Here is a 15,643-nt window from a genome sequence, read left to right on the forward strand (position 1 = left end):
TCCCAGAGTGCTAGGATTACAGGCGTGAGCCACCGCGCCCGGCTGCTTTTTTCTTTCTTTAAGGCACTATAGATAGATGTATACATTTCTTTTTAAAAAACCCATTTTTCAACTTATTTGTTGTGTTTTCTATAGCATTTGCTCTAATAAGAGGGTAGCATGGGTACAGTTATCTCCTTGAATTCTTACAGCAACCTTGTGGGAGTGATATTATTCTTTTTCCTCTATAGATGAGGCTTAGCAGGGTTAAATAACCAACCCCAGGCCACCCAGCAAGTAGGTCACACAGTGAGGACGGGAACCAGGCGTGTCACTGCATCAGCCTGAGCCCAAAGCTATGTGTGTAACAAAAGAGTATTCTTATTAATTCTTAATAACCTGTTTTTATTACACCAGTAACACCAGCTCATTGTAGAAGATCAGATAAGCCAAGAGAACAAGCAGTTGTTAAATCTTTGTATACACACTACCAGAGCAATACTTTTCTAAAAGAACTTGTACAGTCATCTAGGTTAAGCAAGTAAAATTTAGTTAACTACGTAGTTTCAGCGTACTCCTAATTAAGTATTCCAGTTCATGCTAATAGCAAAAATAGACGCGATCCATCAAGTTAGCCATGCATTTCTGCCCTGAATGTGAGGACGTGATACCATTGTGAAAACTTCGGAAAGAAAAATTTCTCATATGCTGAATTCTTTTTTTTTTTTTCATATGCTGAATTCTAAATTCTGTATTTTTGTATCAGCTCGTTTGCTTTAGAAATATAGGCACTCATCGCGTCTTCCTTCGACAACCCTAGAAAGACACAAATAGGTTATCTCCCTGATTGGTGCACCGGGAAATGAAGAAAGTTATTTTTAAACTTATTAAAGAATTAAAAACCTTTTCGGAGGTTCCATGCTTCCCATTTGGCCTTGCCTTTTAAATCTAACATTCCCGGACATTCTGCCAAAAGAAGGAAAAATGTATTTTCAGGTTTACTTTTTACTGTGTATGTCTATAGATACTGTTCAAATGAAATGTAGAATTATTTTTTCAAGGACAATCTAATACCAATATTAACGTCTCCAATTATGGCTTGTTTGTAAAGCCCATACAGTTCTTTCAGTTCTTCGTCGTCTGGTCTTGATTTCAGCTTCCTGACATCTTCTGCAGCCCTCTCAAAATCAGCCTAAAAAAAAAAAAAACGCACATGGTGCATTTGTTAACTCTAGGCAGGTCTTGTTATAATTTGGGGGCACTTACTACCACCAGGGTGTGGGAACTTAAAGAGGAAGAGGAGGAAGGTTGCATATAGAAATGAACTATTGCTACTCTGGTTCTACCAGAATTATCCTAATTTATTTGAACTCCCAGGGGTTTACCTTTCCTGGTACTCACCTGATATATAGACAAAATATGGAGAACAAAATAAAATTCTTAATACTGAAAATAGTGAATTTCTGTATTAAAAAAAAAGGCATTCCACTCGACGCAGCTTTCTTGATGACCTCATGAACACTACCTTCCTGTTTTTCCTAAATCCACACTTCACTACATGCAGGGCTTTGCTGCCAGTTCATGCCACTGTCCAGGGCATTTCTCTCCCAGCACACACGTACCCTCATCCTTAAACGTCTGTGTCGTTTATAATTATTTAGTGGACTAGCTAGTTTCCAAGGGCAATCAATATTCCTGATTTAGTTGCATTGCTTACACAGATTCCTTTCAACACTGAAACCAAAAGTTAGAAGACTGATTTCAACTGATTTCTAGAAAAGAGAAGTTGTTTAGCCAACTTAGAGTTGACTAGCGAAACTTTGTATACAGATATACTTGAGTAGTAAGTATATTTGTATACTTCCTGGAAACTTAAGTGCACACACATGCACTTAAGTAATAAGCTTTATCTTGGGTTAACTTTGAAGACCCTGACCTCCCTAACTCCCTTTGAGTTAGTCCCCAACCCCCGTATTTATTCTCGGATGCCAGAGCTCCCTTTTGGTCCAAGGGCCTGGGAGAGAAAGTGGATCACCCCATTGTAACCTCAGAACCTCTGTGAGAGCTGGGCAGAGTTGCTGGGTCAAGTTTCCATCCAGCCCCCAAAACAGGACACAGTCGCACAACTAGAACAGTTGTGTTGTGAAGAACGAAAATCATCTGTAAACTGGAGACCAGGATCTCCAACCTAAATAACCTTGAAAATGACCCAGTCCCTTAATGAATTCCTACAGGGTACTGACAAGGATGGGTGCATGTGACAAATGGTGCCTTGTCTTTCTAAGTGTCTTTCTAGGAAACTGTCAGCTGTTTTGTGCCTAATGCCATAATTAAGAACACACACAGGCTCTGGAGGCAGACTGCCTTGGTTTGAGTCTGAGCTTCATCACTTAAGAGCTGTGTGACCTTGGGCAAATTACTTAACCTCTCTGTGTCTGTTTCTTCATCTGGCATATGAGGCAATAATAACACCTATTCACAAGGTTGTTAGAAGGATTTAAATAAGGTAACATGTGTAAAGCACTTAAAATAGTGCTTGGTATATGGTAAATGTTCAGTAAATGTTAGCTATTATTTTTATTATAAACCTTTTTGGCGAAAAAGCTAGTTCTAGAAAAAACTGAAAACAGTTCTTGCAATGAAGTAAGACATGCAAAATATTTTGTAGTTGAACAAAGAGCACAAAATTGTTTTTATACACTCAGCTTTGTAAGTTGGGTAGAAAAAGTAAAGACTGGAAAGAAATATACTAAAATATGTAAACAGCAATTGCCTCTGAGTACTGGTAAGTTTTCTGGTTTTTAATATTTTCTATGCTCTCCAAGTTTTCTATAATGTGTACCTATTTTGTTTATAATAAGGACAAAATCAAAATGCTACACGAGTGGCCAGGGTTTCCTAAGGGCAAGGCAGGGCAAGGTTATTCACAAAGAGGTGTGGGGAGCTTCCTCCGTAGGCTCATTAGCCATCTCAGATGTTCCATTTGCTATAAAGTCTCACACCATTTTCCAACGAGAGCAACTCAATTCCTTTTGGTGAGCCCATCCTTGATGAGAATTCTAAGCCTTCTAAAAACCACGTGAGGTCCCTGCCTTCCAGCAATGAGTTTCTGGAAAATCGCTCTTCATATTTTGGGGGGTATGGAGCCACATAAAGATCTAATGAGGCAGGGTGTGGTGACTCATGCCTGTAATCCCAGCATGCTGGGGAGGCCAAGGTGGAAGGATCAGTTGAGGTCAGGAGTTCAAGACCAGCCTGAGCAACATAGCAAGACCCAGTCTCTACAAAAAATTTAAAAATTAGTCGGACATAGTGATGTGCACCTGTAGTCCCAGCTCCTTGGGAGGCTGAGCTGGGTGGATCACTGGAGCCCAGGAGTTTGAGGCTGCAGTGAGCTGTGATGGTGTCATTGCACTCCAGCCTGGGTGACAGAGCAAGACCCCATCTTAGGGGAAAAAAAAAAAGATCCAATGAAAGTCTGCACAGTCTGCACCCTCTGCACAGAAGAGGTAAGCCCCAACAGTTTCCCACACCACTTCAGGGGTCCCCCTCCTTCCTCCCTCCCCAGGGAAGAACCAAGTTCTACAGCAACGCCTAGCACAATCTCTCTGTCCAGCCTGCCCGGCCCTGGCACCTCGACCCAATACGCTCCTGCTTTAAGGTGCTGTTCTGATGGACCTTCCTCTAGGAGGCCTTTCCCACCCCACCACGATGCGCTGTAGTGGAAAGAACATCGGCTTTGTGTTGGGACGCTCAGTTTGAATTCTAGCTTCGACACACACTGCCCGGGGACTCTATGCAAGACACAAAGCTCCTCTGAGATGCAGCTTCAGCCACAAAAAGATACCATCATCAGTCTCAGCAAGAAGGTGTTAGGGTTAAACACAATGAAGACTGCAAAATATTCTTGATTTGGTCTGTGGACTGCACCCTCCCAGGGCTCGTTGCACATATCACGCTAACAAACAGGTTGAGAACCTGCTGTGGGCCAGGCTTTTGCTAGGCAGACAGGGATGAACAGGGCGTCTGCTGGAAGGAGCTCAGGGTCCAGTGGGAGACGAGCAGGTCAGCGGTGAACCCATGAGATTCGCTGCCAAGGAGAAGCAGCGGTTGCTCTGGGAACGCAGAGAGGGCAGCACAAAGGGGAAGGGCATGGAGGAAGCCTTCCCTGGGATCAGGTGGTGTTTGCACTGACCCAGCGTTTGTTGGGTGCACAGGCAGGGACAGCTGCTCCAGGTAGCGTGGACAGAATTGACTAGGGCCCAACATGAAGGCTGGGTAGCATTGTATTCGCTTCTTCCCCTACACATCCACAGCAGAGGAGGGCATGAATATTCACCTTGGGCGCAACAGCAGAGCCCTACAGACTCCTACGGACTGGGCAGGTGGCACAAGCCCAGCAGGAGCCTAGTAAGCACACCCTTGTGGGATGGATTAATGAGTGAGTATTAGGAGGATCAGAAAGTTAGCATAGGTGACACACAGCTTTAAAGGTACCACCGTTTACGCTGAATCCCAAAGTATTCTGAGCAAAGGGAATCACAGTTTTATAATATTCCCACGCTGCTATGGAGCTGGACTCGCTGCTTTGGGAAGGAACTTCAGCTTCTGCTGGGCTGATTCTCTTGCAGCTGGGTTCTCAGCACCCCAGGTGAAGGTTAAGCACATGACCTCCCTATTGGCAGTGCTTGAGATGCTGCAAAACAGGCTCCCTTAGGGCTACTGAGCCTCTCCGCCTCTCCCTAGACCCTGTTGTGTTCACTTTGTCATCACAAGGTCCCCTCCCCCCACCTTTGGGGCAGTAGTTATGCCAATGTCACTCAGGCTGGATACCTCATGCCTTCTGTGCTGACTGCTCTGGCCTCTGGGTAAATTTCCTTTCCCATTTCACCCCAGATGGACAGTCTGATGTGTCTGTCACCTACTCTAACTTTACTTTCTGTGGCTAGAGAACATGGTCATCCCACCCATCGTATTGACAAGGTCTTTTTGAGCAATTCTTTCCCATCGAGGAACTGAATCAGGAAGATCAAAAACTCTCACTCAAGGAATTGCACAGTTCTTAGGTCACACAAAAGTAGGGGGTGGGGTGGAGAAGGGGCATTAGTTATTTGTCAATTGTAAAATCATGAATCCTCTAGATGTGAAAAAGTGCATCCTCTTAGAAGGAAAATCATTTAGCTTCATCATCTAAAAAAGAAATCTGTCCAGTTAGGATAACCCTCAGCTCTCCTAAAAGCTTTTGTGAGGATGTAAACATATTGTAATTTTAAAATGAAATTGGGAGGCTGTAGATGAATTAGAAATTCCATTTGTCTTGTTGCTTCTGTAAGAGTTTGTCACCACTACTTATTCCAGGATAAAGAAACAGAAGACTGGGGACTCTGTGTTTGTGACCTTTCCTCTTGCTTCCATTAACTGAGCCATCAGTAGCATCTTGGGGGGACACAAGTACCAATGTGATGCCTGCAGGTGCCAGTTAAGTTGCAAGGAAGAAAGAGGTTTAAATACCTCAGCCATCTACTGGCTGTCTTTTTTTTTTTAAGTTATTTTCCTCCAGTATTCTTAATGCTTAAATGCACTGTTGATAGATACCATCATGGTAGTTGATATTAATATTTCTTAGCACCTTGCTTTCCTGTGATGTTCCTTGACTTTTAAATCCTCATCAAAAACATTTTTAAAGCAAATAACAACTGCAAAGAAAAAAGTACTAAGCTAAAAAGGAACCTTTCAGATCTTCTGATTTGAAGAAAGTTTTGCTTATTTTGGGGAGAGTTCAGTATGAATTACATAAGTCATACATAAGAAATATCTGAATGTTCAAACACAGGCTTGTCCTCATCGGATACTTACCACATGTTAGGCACTGTTTTAAATGCTCTACATATGTAGCTCATTTAAAAGTACCTCTCCATTTTTAGATGGGAAACTGAGGCACAGAGAGGTTAAATAATGATGTGACAGGCTAAGAAGGGGTGAAGCATGCATTGGAACCCAGGTGACCCTCGAGTATGTGCCTTTACCCAGGGTAACATCCTGCCTAAAGAAATGGTTAAAGTTTGCCATATTCATTCTATAAAATTTTATGCATTTAAAAAGTTCACATTATAGAGGAATATTTAATGATGAGAATGCTCATAATACAGTGTTAAGTGCAGGAACAAAACTGTATATACGAAATAATATAATAGGTGTGTGTGTAGCTATATGAACATATACTTACATACATACACACAGGATAAAGGACTTACTAGGAAGTAACCCACCACGGTAGCAGCGGTTATCACCTGGGTGAAGGAATTCCTAAAGATATTTACTTACTTTATATCTGTTCTCTTTGACAAAGTTTTCCACCCTCAACATACATATATATTTTTCACGACCGTATTTTAAAATCGGAGCTTCACAGATCTCTTCGGTTCAGAAAGACACCTGCCTACGAGAGCCCCTGGAGGTGCCACCGAGCAAGGGGGCGCGGGGTGGGACCCCAGCCGCCCTCGCCTCCCTCTCTCACATGCAAAGAGGGGACGGAGCAGGGTCCGCTCCGCGCTCCCAGGCGCTGGTGCCCGCCTTTCCGGGCGGTGGTTTAACCAGTCCCCGGGGTCCAGAAGGATTGCCACGGGGCACCCCGGCTTGATGTCAACAGACTGCACGGGATTGGTCCACACTGCAATCCGGGGGACGCTCGGGAAGGACTGGGAGTGTCCGCAGGGTCTCTGCCCAGCACTCCTGGGGACTGTCCCCCTGCCCCACGCCCCACTTGGAGCGCTTCCCTCTCGGAGCATCCTCCCTCCGGCGCGGCCTCCCCGGCCCGGGTTACCTGCAGGGACATGCTGGCCCGGCCCGGCGGCTGCTCCCCACGCGCTGGCTCGCGAGCCGCACCCCACCGCCTCTTAAAGGGCGCTCTGCCATTAAAGGGCGCTCCCATTGGCTGGGATCTCGGCTCGGCAGGCTCCTATTGGTTGCTCTCCGGACTCGGCTATCTCCCATTGGCCGCAGGCGGGAGGCGGGGCTGATCCGTTGCCCCAACTGGAGGGCGAAGCGGTGTGAATTTCAATGAGGTCCTCTGCGCTCTTGGCCTGCTCTTCTCTTCTTTCTCCAGAGGTCTCTTGCGGGAAACCCAGAGAGGCCGCCGCAGGGCACCGACCTCCCCTGGGACCCCTTCCTGCTACTCCCCTCTGTCCTGTGTAATTCCTGGAAACCCGGGGGCGCCGGCCTGCATCAGTGAAAAAGGGCGTGTGGTTTGCACCTTTCTTCTCCTCCTTGCAAAGCAAAAACACCTACATGCTGTTCGCGCAACCACCCTAACTTGTTTTCAATTATGGCAAAGGCACAGGACCGCTCGCCTATTCAATTTGACCCAATTCTCCAGAGGAACAAACCCAGTGTCACTCTGAGGCCGCAGACGAGACACGCAGAATAGGGTTGTGAGTCGCATCTTGTTACATGTCCCACGAACCAGAGCCAGAGTCTCTACAGGAGTTGATTTCCAGCTGACTCCGTTTGAACGGCCCCATCCGGGAGAAAAGGAACTCAAGAGTTGGCAGTTGCTGAGGTTGAACATAGCAACAGTGCAATCACTGATGGACAAGAAAGGCTCAGAAACCTTTTAGCTTGTTTCGCATAAAGCTACGTCTAAAAAAACAGTTTGCTACTTTTTCATGTAAATTCCACCCCCTACCCCGAAAATATTTTCGTGGGGAAATCAACGCATTTCCAAGCAAAGGACAAAAAGTAAATGTTTAGAAAAATGCACTGGGCGGTTTTTAGGTTCTTTTTACTTTTAAAGTCCTGGACGACGGGAAAGTTCGGAATTCATGAACACAGAGATAGTATTTAGAACCTTGATTCTGAATGACCCTAGAAACTGAAGGTATGTAGAAGAAAAAAGAGAAGAGCACCGAAAACTGAGCCCTTGGGGACTCCAACACGGAGGGGAGAAGGGGAAGAAGTAGGAAAAGGAGACAGAGAAGAAGTGATCGCTGAGGCAGGAGGAAAACCAAGAAAATGTATCCCAGAAACCAAGTCAAGAAAGCAAATCCAGGGAGAAAGTATGTCAAGCAAGATAAGGATTGAGAATGTATGATTAAACCTAGGCGTGGATGACCTAAATAGGAGTCTTAATGCAGTGGAGGTGGGGGGCAATGCCTGACTAGAGCGGGTTTAAGAGAGAACCCAAGAGCAATTATAGAATAGTCTCGTGGACTGTCAGCTGGGTGTGGGTGGGGAATGATAGCTTTATGAGGCAGAGTTTGCCCAGCCTGGGCAACATATCAAGAGTTTGCATCTACAAAAACAATAAATCAAATCAAATTAAATCCATTAGAGAGAGAGAGAGAGAGAGAGTGAGAGAGGGCACATGAACACACATCCTGGACTAGCCTTGTGACCATCTGATTTAAGGTCTTGCAAATTTCTTTTTTAATAGAACAGCTCTGCCAAGACCCCTGACAACCCTGAACATCTCCACATAGTCACCTAGGCAAGGCCTGACTGTAGCAGTCTTTTTTTGTTTTTTTAAGACAGAGTCTCTGTCGCCCTGGGTAGAGTGCAGTGGTGTCATCATAGCTCACTGTAACCTCAAACTCCTGGGCTCAGGCGATCTTCTTGCCTCAGCCTCTCTACACCCTGCTAATCTTTCTATTTCTAATAGAAACAGGTCTGCTCTTGCTGAGGCTGATCTCGAACTCTTAACCTCAAGCCATCCTCCCGCTTCAGCCTCCCAGAGTGCTAAGATTACAGGAGTGAGCCACTGCGCCCTGGTGGATGGTATATTAATAGCAGTCTATCCAGAGTCTCAGCAGAGTGCCCCATGATTTCTCATGGAGCAAGGCTTCCCTCTTGTGGAAAGCAGGGAACACAGGGGTGTTTCGTATCCCTTTCCCTAGCTTCAGTTGAGAGTAGGGCTTTCCATCTCCTCCCCCTTCTCCCTCCCAACTCCCCGCAACCTGCTCTACCTTAGGGGACAGCTGCAGGCTTCTGTGTAAGTCTATGGAACTGTTTGCTGAAGTTCACAGTTGTTTCCTCAATGCAGAGTGACCCACCCCTCATAACACTTGTCATCTGACCTCTGGGGCTAGGGATGTTGTCCCATGACTAGAGGCTCAGGGTACTGACATCATGTTGATCTTGATTTTGCTGTCCTGTGAGGCCTAGAAATTGCTTAATTGCTTGAAACATTTCACATGCACATTGCCTCTATGGACACAGATAATTTTTGGAGCACTATATAGTCCTAACTAGCAGAGGTTTCAGTATGACAGACTCAAAGTCTGTTGTTTTGGTTTTGCAACTCCTCATTAAATTTATTCTTCAGAACTGATTTTAAATTACTGATTGTTGTTTACAAAATAATTGTTGATGTTACATATAACAACTGCACACACACGTGTCAGAATTCACGAAGGGAAAGAAGAATCTGGTGGTCAATTCTCTTACGTTCTTCTATTGACAAATTTTCTTGTTGTGACTTTCATTTATTTCATCAAAGGACTGTGGCTAATGACATCTTATCATCCAGAATCTTAAATCACTGATACACCACGGCAAGCATATAAACCTAACAATAGTCCAATTCTAGAATTGATATAAAAAGAGAGCTTTATTATTCAAAGACCAAACTGAAGTGGGTTTTTTGTTGTTGTTGTTGTTTTGAATTTTAGAGACAGGGTCTCCCTCTGTCACCAAGCCTGGAGTGCAGTGGCCCAATCATAGCTCACTGCAGCCTCAAACTCCTGGGCTCAAGCGGTCCCTCCTGCTTCAGCTTCTTGAATAGCTGGGGTTACAAGTGTGCACCATAACACCTGGCTAATGTTTTTGTTTTCCTTTTTGTAGAGACAGGATCTTGCTATGTTGCCCAGGCTGAAAGCTAAGGTTTTACAAGCTAAAATACGTGTCATTAAAAAGCAAAACTGATTACTCAGTATCGGATACCAAATATACTTACAGTAATAATTTGAAGCCTTTATTTGAGAAACATGAAAAAATGTTATGTGGAAAGAAAATCAGAACATAAGATTTAATCTGCCCAATTTTAATGCAAAAGCATGCATATGTGGGAAGGGAACTCTTAAAAAAATCATGTTTGGAGGTGACTGGGTCATACAAGAATTTTAAAAACTTTTTTGTTGTAATGTTCATGCCATACAATGGGAGAGAAATTAACTTTGAAATGTAGTTTATTCTAGCAAAGTTTTTGTGGAAATTATCTTGCTAGTTTTAAAATAAAACATAAGTACTAAAATCATAAAGGCTATATTTAATGTTTATTAACTTAATTCTGCCAAGAGTGTCACCAGATTCATCACAGTTCAATTTATCAAGCACTTACTATGTGCCAGGAATTGTGCTAAGCATCTTATGTGGGATCATCTCTTTTAATCCTCACAACAGGTACTATTTTTATCCCTTCATAGAGAAGGTTAATGAACTTGCCTAGGGTCATATGCTACTCAGTGATGAAGTTAGGATTTCAACCTAGGCTGCCTGGCTCCAGAGTCATGTAATATATTAGAACAGCTAATAATCTCCACAGAGTAAATGTTAAGCTGAGATGATGCTCAAACTATAAATCTGGGACCTTAGGGGGACAAAAACTTATACACATTTTCTTCCCATTACTTTAGCAGTTTAATTGGACTTGTGTGTCTTTATTTGTCTTTAGAACTGCATAATGTTTGTAGTTCATCATAGTGAGTTCATAGGATTCATTTTATGAAATAAAAGCTTTTGTTACACTCAAACTCATTGTATTCTCATTCTTTTTAATCTTCTTAATTGTGATAAAAATCACGTTATATTTTTACCCTGTGTAACTTGCAATCATCTTTGACCAAAAGCCAGCTTTTTGTTTTGTTTACTTTATGTCCAGTTAGGTACTACGTAGGTAGCTATTATAAATGCGGAAACTGGAAATATAGAAGCTAAAAAAAATGGGAAACAAAATGAGTAGTGAAGAGATAGAGAAACGGAAGAAGATACAACATGCAGAAGAGGAAAAGGAAGGAGGCCTAAGTTAGACTGGAAAGGAAAAAGAAAACTAGGAGCAGGGAGGAGGCTCTTTAGATGGGAAGCAACCTCCTGTCTTCTAAGTTCCTGCCAAGAGCAGATCCGCAGATTCAGATTCCCGGCCTTCAAAATGTCATTCAGCTGTCTGACCAATTGTCCACGACTTTCCGTCCAAAACGGCAATCTCCACCGCTTGCAGTAGCCACGGCAGGCGCTTGGTGGAGTATTCCGGTCTGCTGCTGCAGAGCTCAAAGCAACTCTTACTCCCTCTTTCTGGGCCTCAGGGTTCCCCACAATATTGCCTGTAAGTACGCGTTTTACCCAACGCCCTGCCCCTCATTTATCTTGATTTTCCCGGTGCCGGACAGTCTGCAGGGATTCGATGGGGATGGGTCACTGGGACTGGGGCTACGGTTTTGCGTCCCTAAGGTAAGCCAGAGACAGAAAAGCCATTAGAGGTAGAGGACTAAGACTCCAGGGCGCCGAAAGGCAGAAACAGGGTTAGAAGAGAGAGGGTGCCGCAGCCCTGAAACAACCAGCCTCCAGGAGACTGCAGGTGGACGACTGGCCCCCAACCAGAGGCAGTCACAACGCGGGCGGCAGATTACCGTGGCAACCGCGAGATCTCGCGAGACCGACACAGCGCCTGTGCATTGCCGCTCTAGGACCCTGTCCGGAGCGGGTCTTAAACTCAGGTTTTTGAAGATGGGGCCTCGTTCTGTCGCTTCCGGGCCGCGCGACGCTGGGGCCCGACTTCCCCCACCTTGGGAGTGACCTACCGCAGGATAACAAAACCGGAAGAGCTCCGAGCGGCTCCGCCCCGCCCCACCACATTTGGTAGGTGGAGCCGGGGAGGCGAGGACTCTGCGCACGCGCGGCGCAGGCGCATATGGAGCCGGCGGGGTCGCCAGCTGATGACGGCGGAGTCGCCATCGTGAGTTGCTGTTGTGTGCTGGGGTGGCGCCATACGCCGTCCGGGGCGACATCGGGCCTGGGACTCCGGCAGAGACGGTTTTGAGGCAGCTTTTCCCGTTCTCTCAAGACATTTGTGGTATTAAAAATTCCTTTTTCTTTGGCAATCCTTGTCTCAATAATTGGATCTTTGTGTGACAAGCAACCGGACCTAGACAGAAACGTCCTTGCTGTTTGACAACATAATTACCTGCTAATGTTTTTCTCATAGATTGTAACCTCACTGAGGCTAGTGACTATTTGTTCCTTATTTAATTACTTCATCTTTATGGCCTGGTGCATGGTGGACAATCCGTAAATATGTGTTGAAGTCAGAAAGGTGGTCGTGGGGCTGAGCGAGGGTGGGAGTGGTATTCCAGGCAGAGGGAATAATGTACATAGAGACATTGAGGTGAGAAACTGGTGGCCTCATGTAACAGTACGCGGTTCCGGGACGAGTGTCATCGGCATGGCAGGGCCTAAGGAGAAGGAGCCTTGTGGGAGATTGGGGCCAGAGTGTGGAGGGCCTTCCTTGTATGTCCCTTTAAAGAGTTTGCTATTGGTCTGTAGGCAGCAGGGGCTTCCCAGACATAGCTCAAAAGGACCCTCTGGAAGGCCTTCCTATTTTTCTCCCTTTCTCTGAAACGATTACTTCTTTGGTACTTTGTTTTTGGATTATATCACATGAGATGCTGCTTATCCCAATTACATGGCTCTCTTCCTCTGCCCACCAGATTGTGCAGACAGAAGTCACTGCCTATTTTGCTATCCTTGCACATAATTTTAAGTATTTACTTCGTGCTGTTTAGATGCTGAGACACGATCTGGGATTTGCAGTTTGGCAAGACCTCTTTTAGGTCCTATTTGTCTTGCTCCTCTGTCATTTATTTATCTCTTCTTGACCATCTTGAACCTGATGCCAGCTACTGGCAATCACCACATTGAACTTGGATGATCTGCTTTCCCTCCTGGTTTCCTGAGCTCAAGGGGAGCACAGAGACAATGGAGGAAGAGGAGGGCACGCACTGTGGCTGGTGGGAAGGAAGCAGCTTCGTGGACAATATTGACATGACCAAGGTTTGATCTCAACCCAAGGAGCTGAATTTTGGTATTCTGTGGGAAGGTGACTCGGAAGAATATCAGAGATGAGTAGAGATTAGGGGACCACCATTTCTCAGGGCTGTCCAGTGTGGAAACTGTCCAGCAGGTCCTAACTGTGGTTCTGAATCAGAGTCTCCTGAGCAGCTTTTCTTTTCTTTTCTTTACCAGTTCAGATGTCCTGGTGGTATTCCCAGAGATTCCAATTCAGTAGATCTGGGGTGAGGACCAACCATGTGTATGTGTTTTAAAAAAGCCACAAGTTATTGAGGTACAGCCTGCATTGAAAAAGCATAAAATTTGGATTTGGAAAACTAGTTGTGACTTTGGGCAGTGAGTCTGTTTCCTCTTCCACACACTGGGGAATTCTACAGGAACGTGAGAATCAAATAATACGTGGAGAAAGTGCTTTGTACATACTGACACAAAGCACAGACACATTTGCTCTTCCACATCAGCTGCCAGCCTACTAAATGCAAGTTTAATTGGAAAGGACTTGACTTCCTTTGGTTTTGTCAACTGTGTCCCTATGGTTCTAGCTGAGCCCCAGGAAGAAGAGGAGGAAGACAGTTGAGGGAAGAGAAAGGAATATGCAGTTGCCTCTGGGAAGGATTAAACAGGATATGCCCTTTAGACCAGCAGTTTAAAACATTTTCCCCAATAAGGATCCCTCTTATCTTTCCTTAATAGATTAATGTCTTTAAATTTCATTATAACATTTCCCTAGTTTTTGTGAAATTGCCAGCCAGAGTAGCAGCTTGGAATAACCACAAAGAGGGAAAACATATGCCTGCATATGTGTCAAATGTTTTAGGAAAGATAGTCAAGAAATTTAGGGTCCTAAATTGTAGGAGGCCTACAAAAGGGGATAGAATGAAAGTATTACTTGAGGTTTTAATCCTGTGCATAGATTACTGTTTCAGGTCTTTAAAAAAAATCACCCCTGGTTAATTATGAAAAGCAGAGGCTTCCTGGGTCCTTACAGATTGTTTGAGCTCTGGGCAGGTGGACATGGGGTCTTGTTTACTGAGAGCCCCAGTGCCTAAAGCACAGCCTGCACACTGGAGGTGCTCAGGGAATGTTTGTTAAATGAATGAATGGAAGCCCAGCTAGAGAGCAACTTGGATAATGGCAACAAGTCTGTAACATTAATATCATACAGCCACTCAAGGGATAATTATGAACAAGTAGAAATGGAACATTTTTAGATACATGAAATGAGTAAACACTATGATTGCAATAATGCAAAACATTCACATATTGCCTGTATATGAGTAAAGTCATGAAAAGGGGAAGATCAGACCCTCACTGGTCACCCATAGTCCTGAATATTTTAAAGCGCCTCAAATGAGCATTCAAAATGGGCCAAAAAGAAATAGAGAAAGTAATTAATCTTAAAAGAGAAGTTCAATGGATGGTCAGCTAATTGGACCTGTATAATTAGGTTTGCTCTAGCTTATCAAGACTCAGAGTAAAACCATGATATTCTTAAGATGTGCATTTCTAGCTAACATGAATTTTCTGTTATCATTTTGCTTCTCTGTGAAGGGTTTTCAGAATGGCTGCAGCTCCTCAAGCCCCAGGGAGGGGATCTGTTCGTAAAACAAGACCTTTAACTGTGAAGACATCTTTGAACAATCCATACACTATCTGCTGGAGTGCTCTGGAGAGAGAGGATATGCACTTCATATTGCAGACGCTTGAAGACAGGTTTAAGTCTATCGGACTTAAGAAGATTGAGGATAAGAAGAAAAAGAAAAAAACACCTTTCTTAAAAAAAGAAAGGGAAAAATGCAGCATAGATGTTGATGTTAGTGAGGACCTGAAGGAGACAAAACCAGATGCCAACCAGCAGGTGTCGGGGTGGATGCCTGTGCACGTCAGGAAGCAGCTCGCCATTGGTGTTAATGAAGTCACCAGAGCCCTGGAAAGAAGTGACCTGCTTTTAGTTCTCGTGTGTAAGTCGGTCAAGCCCGCCATCATCACCTCACACTTGATTCAGCTGAGTTTAAGCAGAACGGTTCCCGCTTGTCAGGTCCCCAGGCTCAGTGAGAGAATCGCCCCTGTCATTGGCTTAAAATGCATTCTAGCCTTGGGATTCAAAAAGAACACCACTGACTTTGTTGACGAAGTAAGAGCCATCACGCCCAGAGTACCCAGTTTAAGTGTCCCGTGGCTTCAAGATGGAATTGACGATTCCAGGGAAAATTTAGAGAACGAATCTTTGGAAAGCCAAGACAAAGAGATTTTGGACACTTCATTTGAAGATCTCTCAAAACATAAGAGGAAGTTTGTTGATGGGAAGACTTCTGCTGTAGCACTACAACCCCTGAAAATAAAGAAACTGATCCCAAACCCCAATAAGATAAGGAAATCATCCAAAAGTAAAAAAACTTCTTCAAAGTGATCTTGTATAAACTTGTAATTTCATATAATTTTTTAAAAGGACACCTTGTAAAGAAGCCTTCAAACTAATAAAATGAATTATATTTACATATATTCATAGGATCCTGTTTGCTAATGTTCCTTATAATGTAAGACCAACTGTATGGCACAGATATGCTGAAACTTTAAAAACACTAAGTGCAGAAATTATTCAAAAATA

The 15,643-nt window shown here is 44.2% G+C and overlaps 2 protein-coding genes across 5 annotated transcripts; one reads left to right on the top strand and one right to left on the bottom strand.

Annotated features, from left to right (window-relative positions):
* Positions 1-299: 299 nt before the first annotated feature.
* ACBD7 (acyl-CoA binding domain containing 7) lies at positions 300-11,803 on the bottom strand. The gene is made up of 5 exons (XM_045534035.1): positions 11,598-11,803; positions 6,803-7,198; positions 1,054-1,171; positions 883-945; positions 300-795 (listed from the first exon to the last, which is right to left on the bottom strand). The coding sequence occupies exons 2-5, from the start codon at positions 6,908-6,910 to the stop codon at positions 722-724; spliced, it is 363 nt and encodes a 120-aa protein (XP_045389991.1). The 5' UTR covers positions 6,911-7,198; positions 11,598-11,803; the 3' UTR covers positions 300-721.
* RPP38 (ribonuclease P/MRP subunit p38) lies at positions 11,208-15,535 on the top strand. 4 transcript variants are annotated; one of them, XM_045534005.1, is made up of 3 exons: positions 11,872-12,040; positions 12,750-13,017; positions 14,587-15,535. In XM_045534005.1, the coding sequence occupies exon 3, from the start codon at positions 14,597-14,599 to the stop codon at positions 15,443-15,445; it is 849 nt and encodes a 282-aa protein (XP_045389961.1). In that variant the 5' UTR covers positions 11,872-12,040; positions 12,750-13,017; positions 14,587-14,596; the 3' UTR covers positions 15,446-15,535. The 4 variants fall into 4 exon arrangements, with proteins under 4 accessions (XP_045389977.1, XP_045389961.1, XP_045389968.1 ...); XM_045534021.1 differs by lacking the exons at positions 11,872-12,040; positions 12,750-13,017 and adding an exon at positions 11,208-11,293; XM_045534012.1 differs by having other exon boundaries at positions 12,864-15,535.
* Positions 15,536-15,643: the final 108 nt, after the last annotated feature.

The sequence above is a fragment of the Lemur catta genome, chromosome 1 (genome assembly GCF_020740605.2).
Source record: "Lemur catta isolate mLemCat1 chromosome 1, mLemCat1.pri, whole genome shotgun sequence".
NCBI classification, from domain to species: domain Eukaryota; kingdom Metazoa; phylum Chordata; class Mammalia; order Primates; family Lemuridae; genus Lemur; species Lemur catta.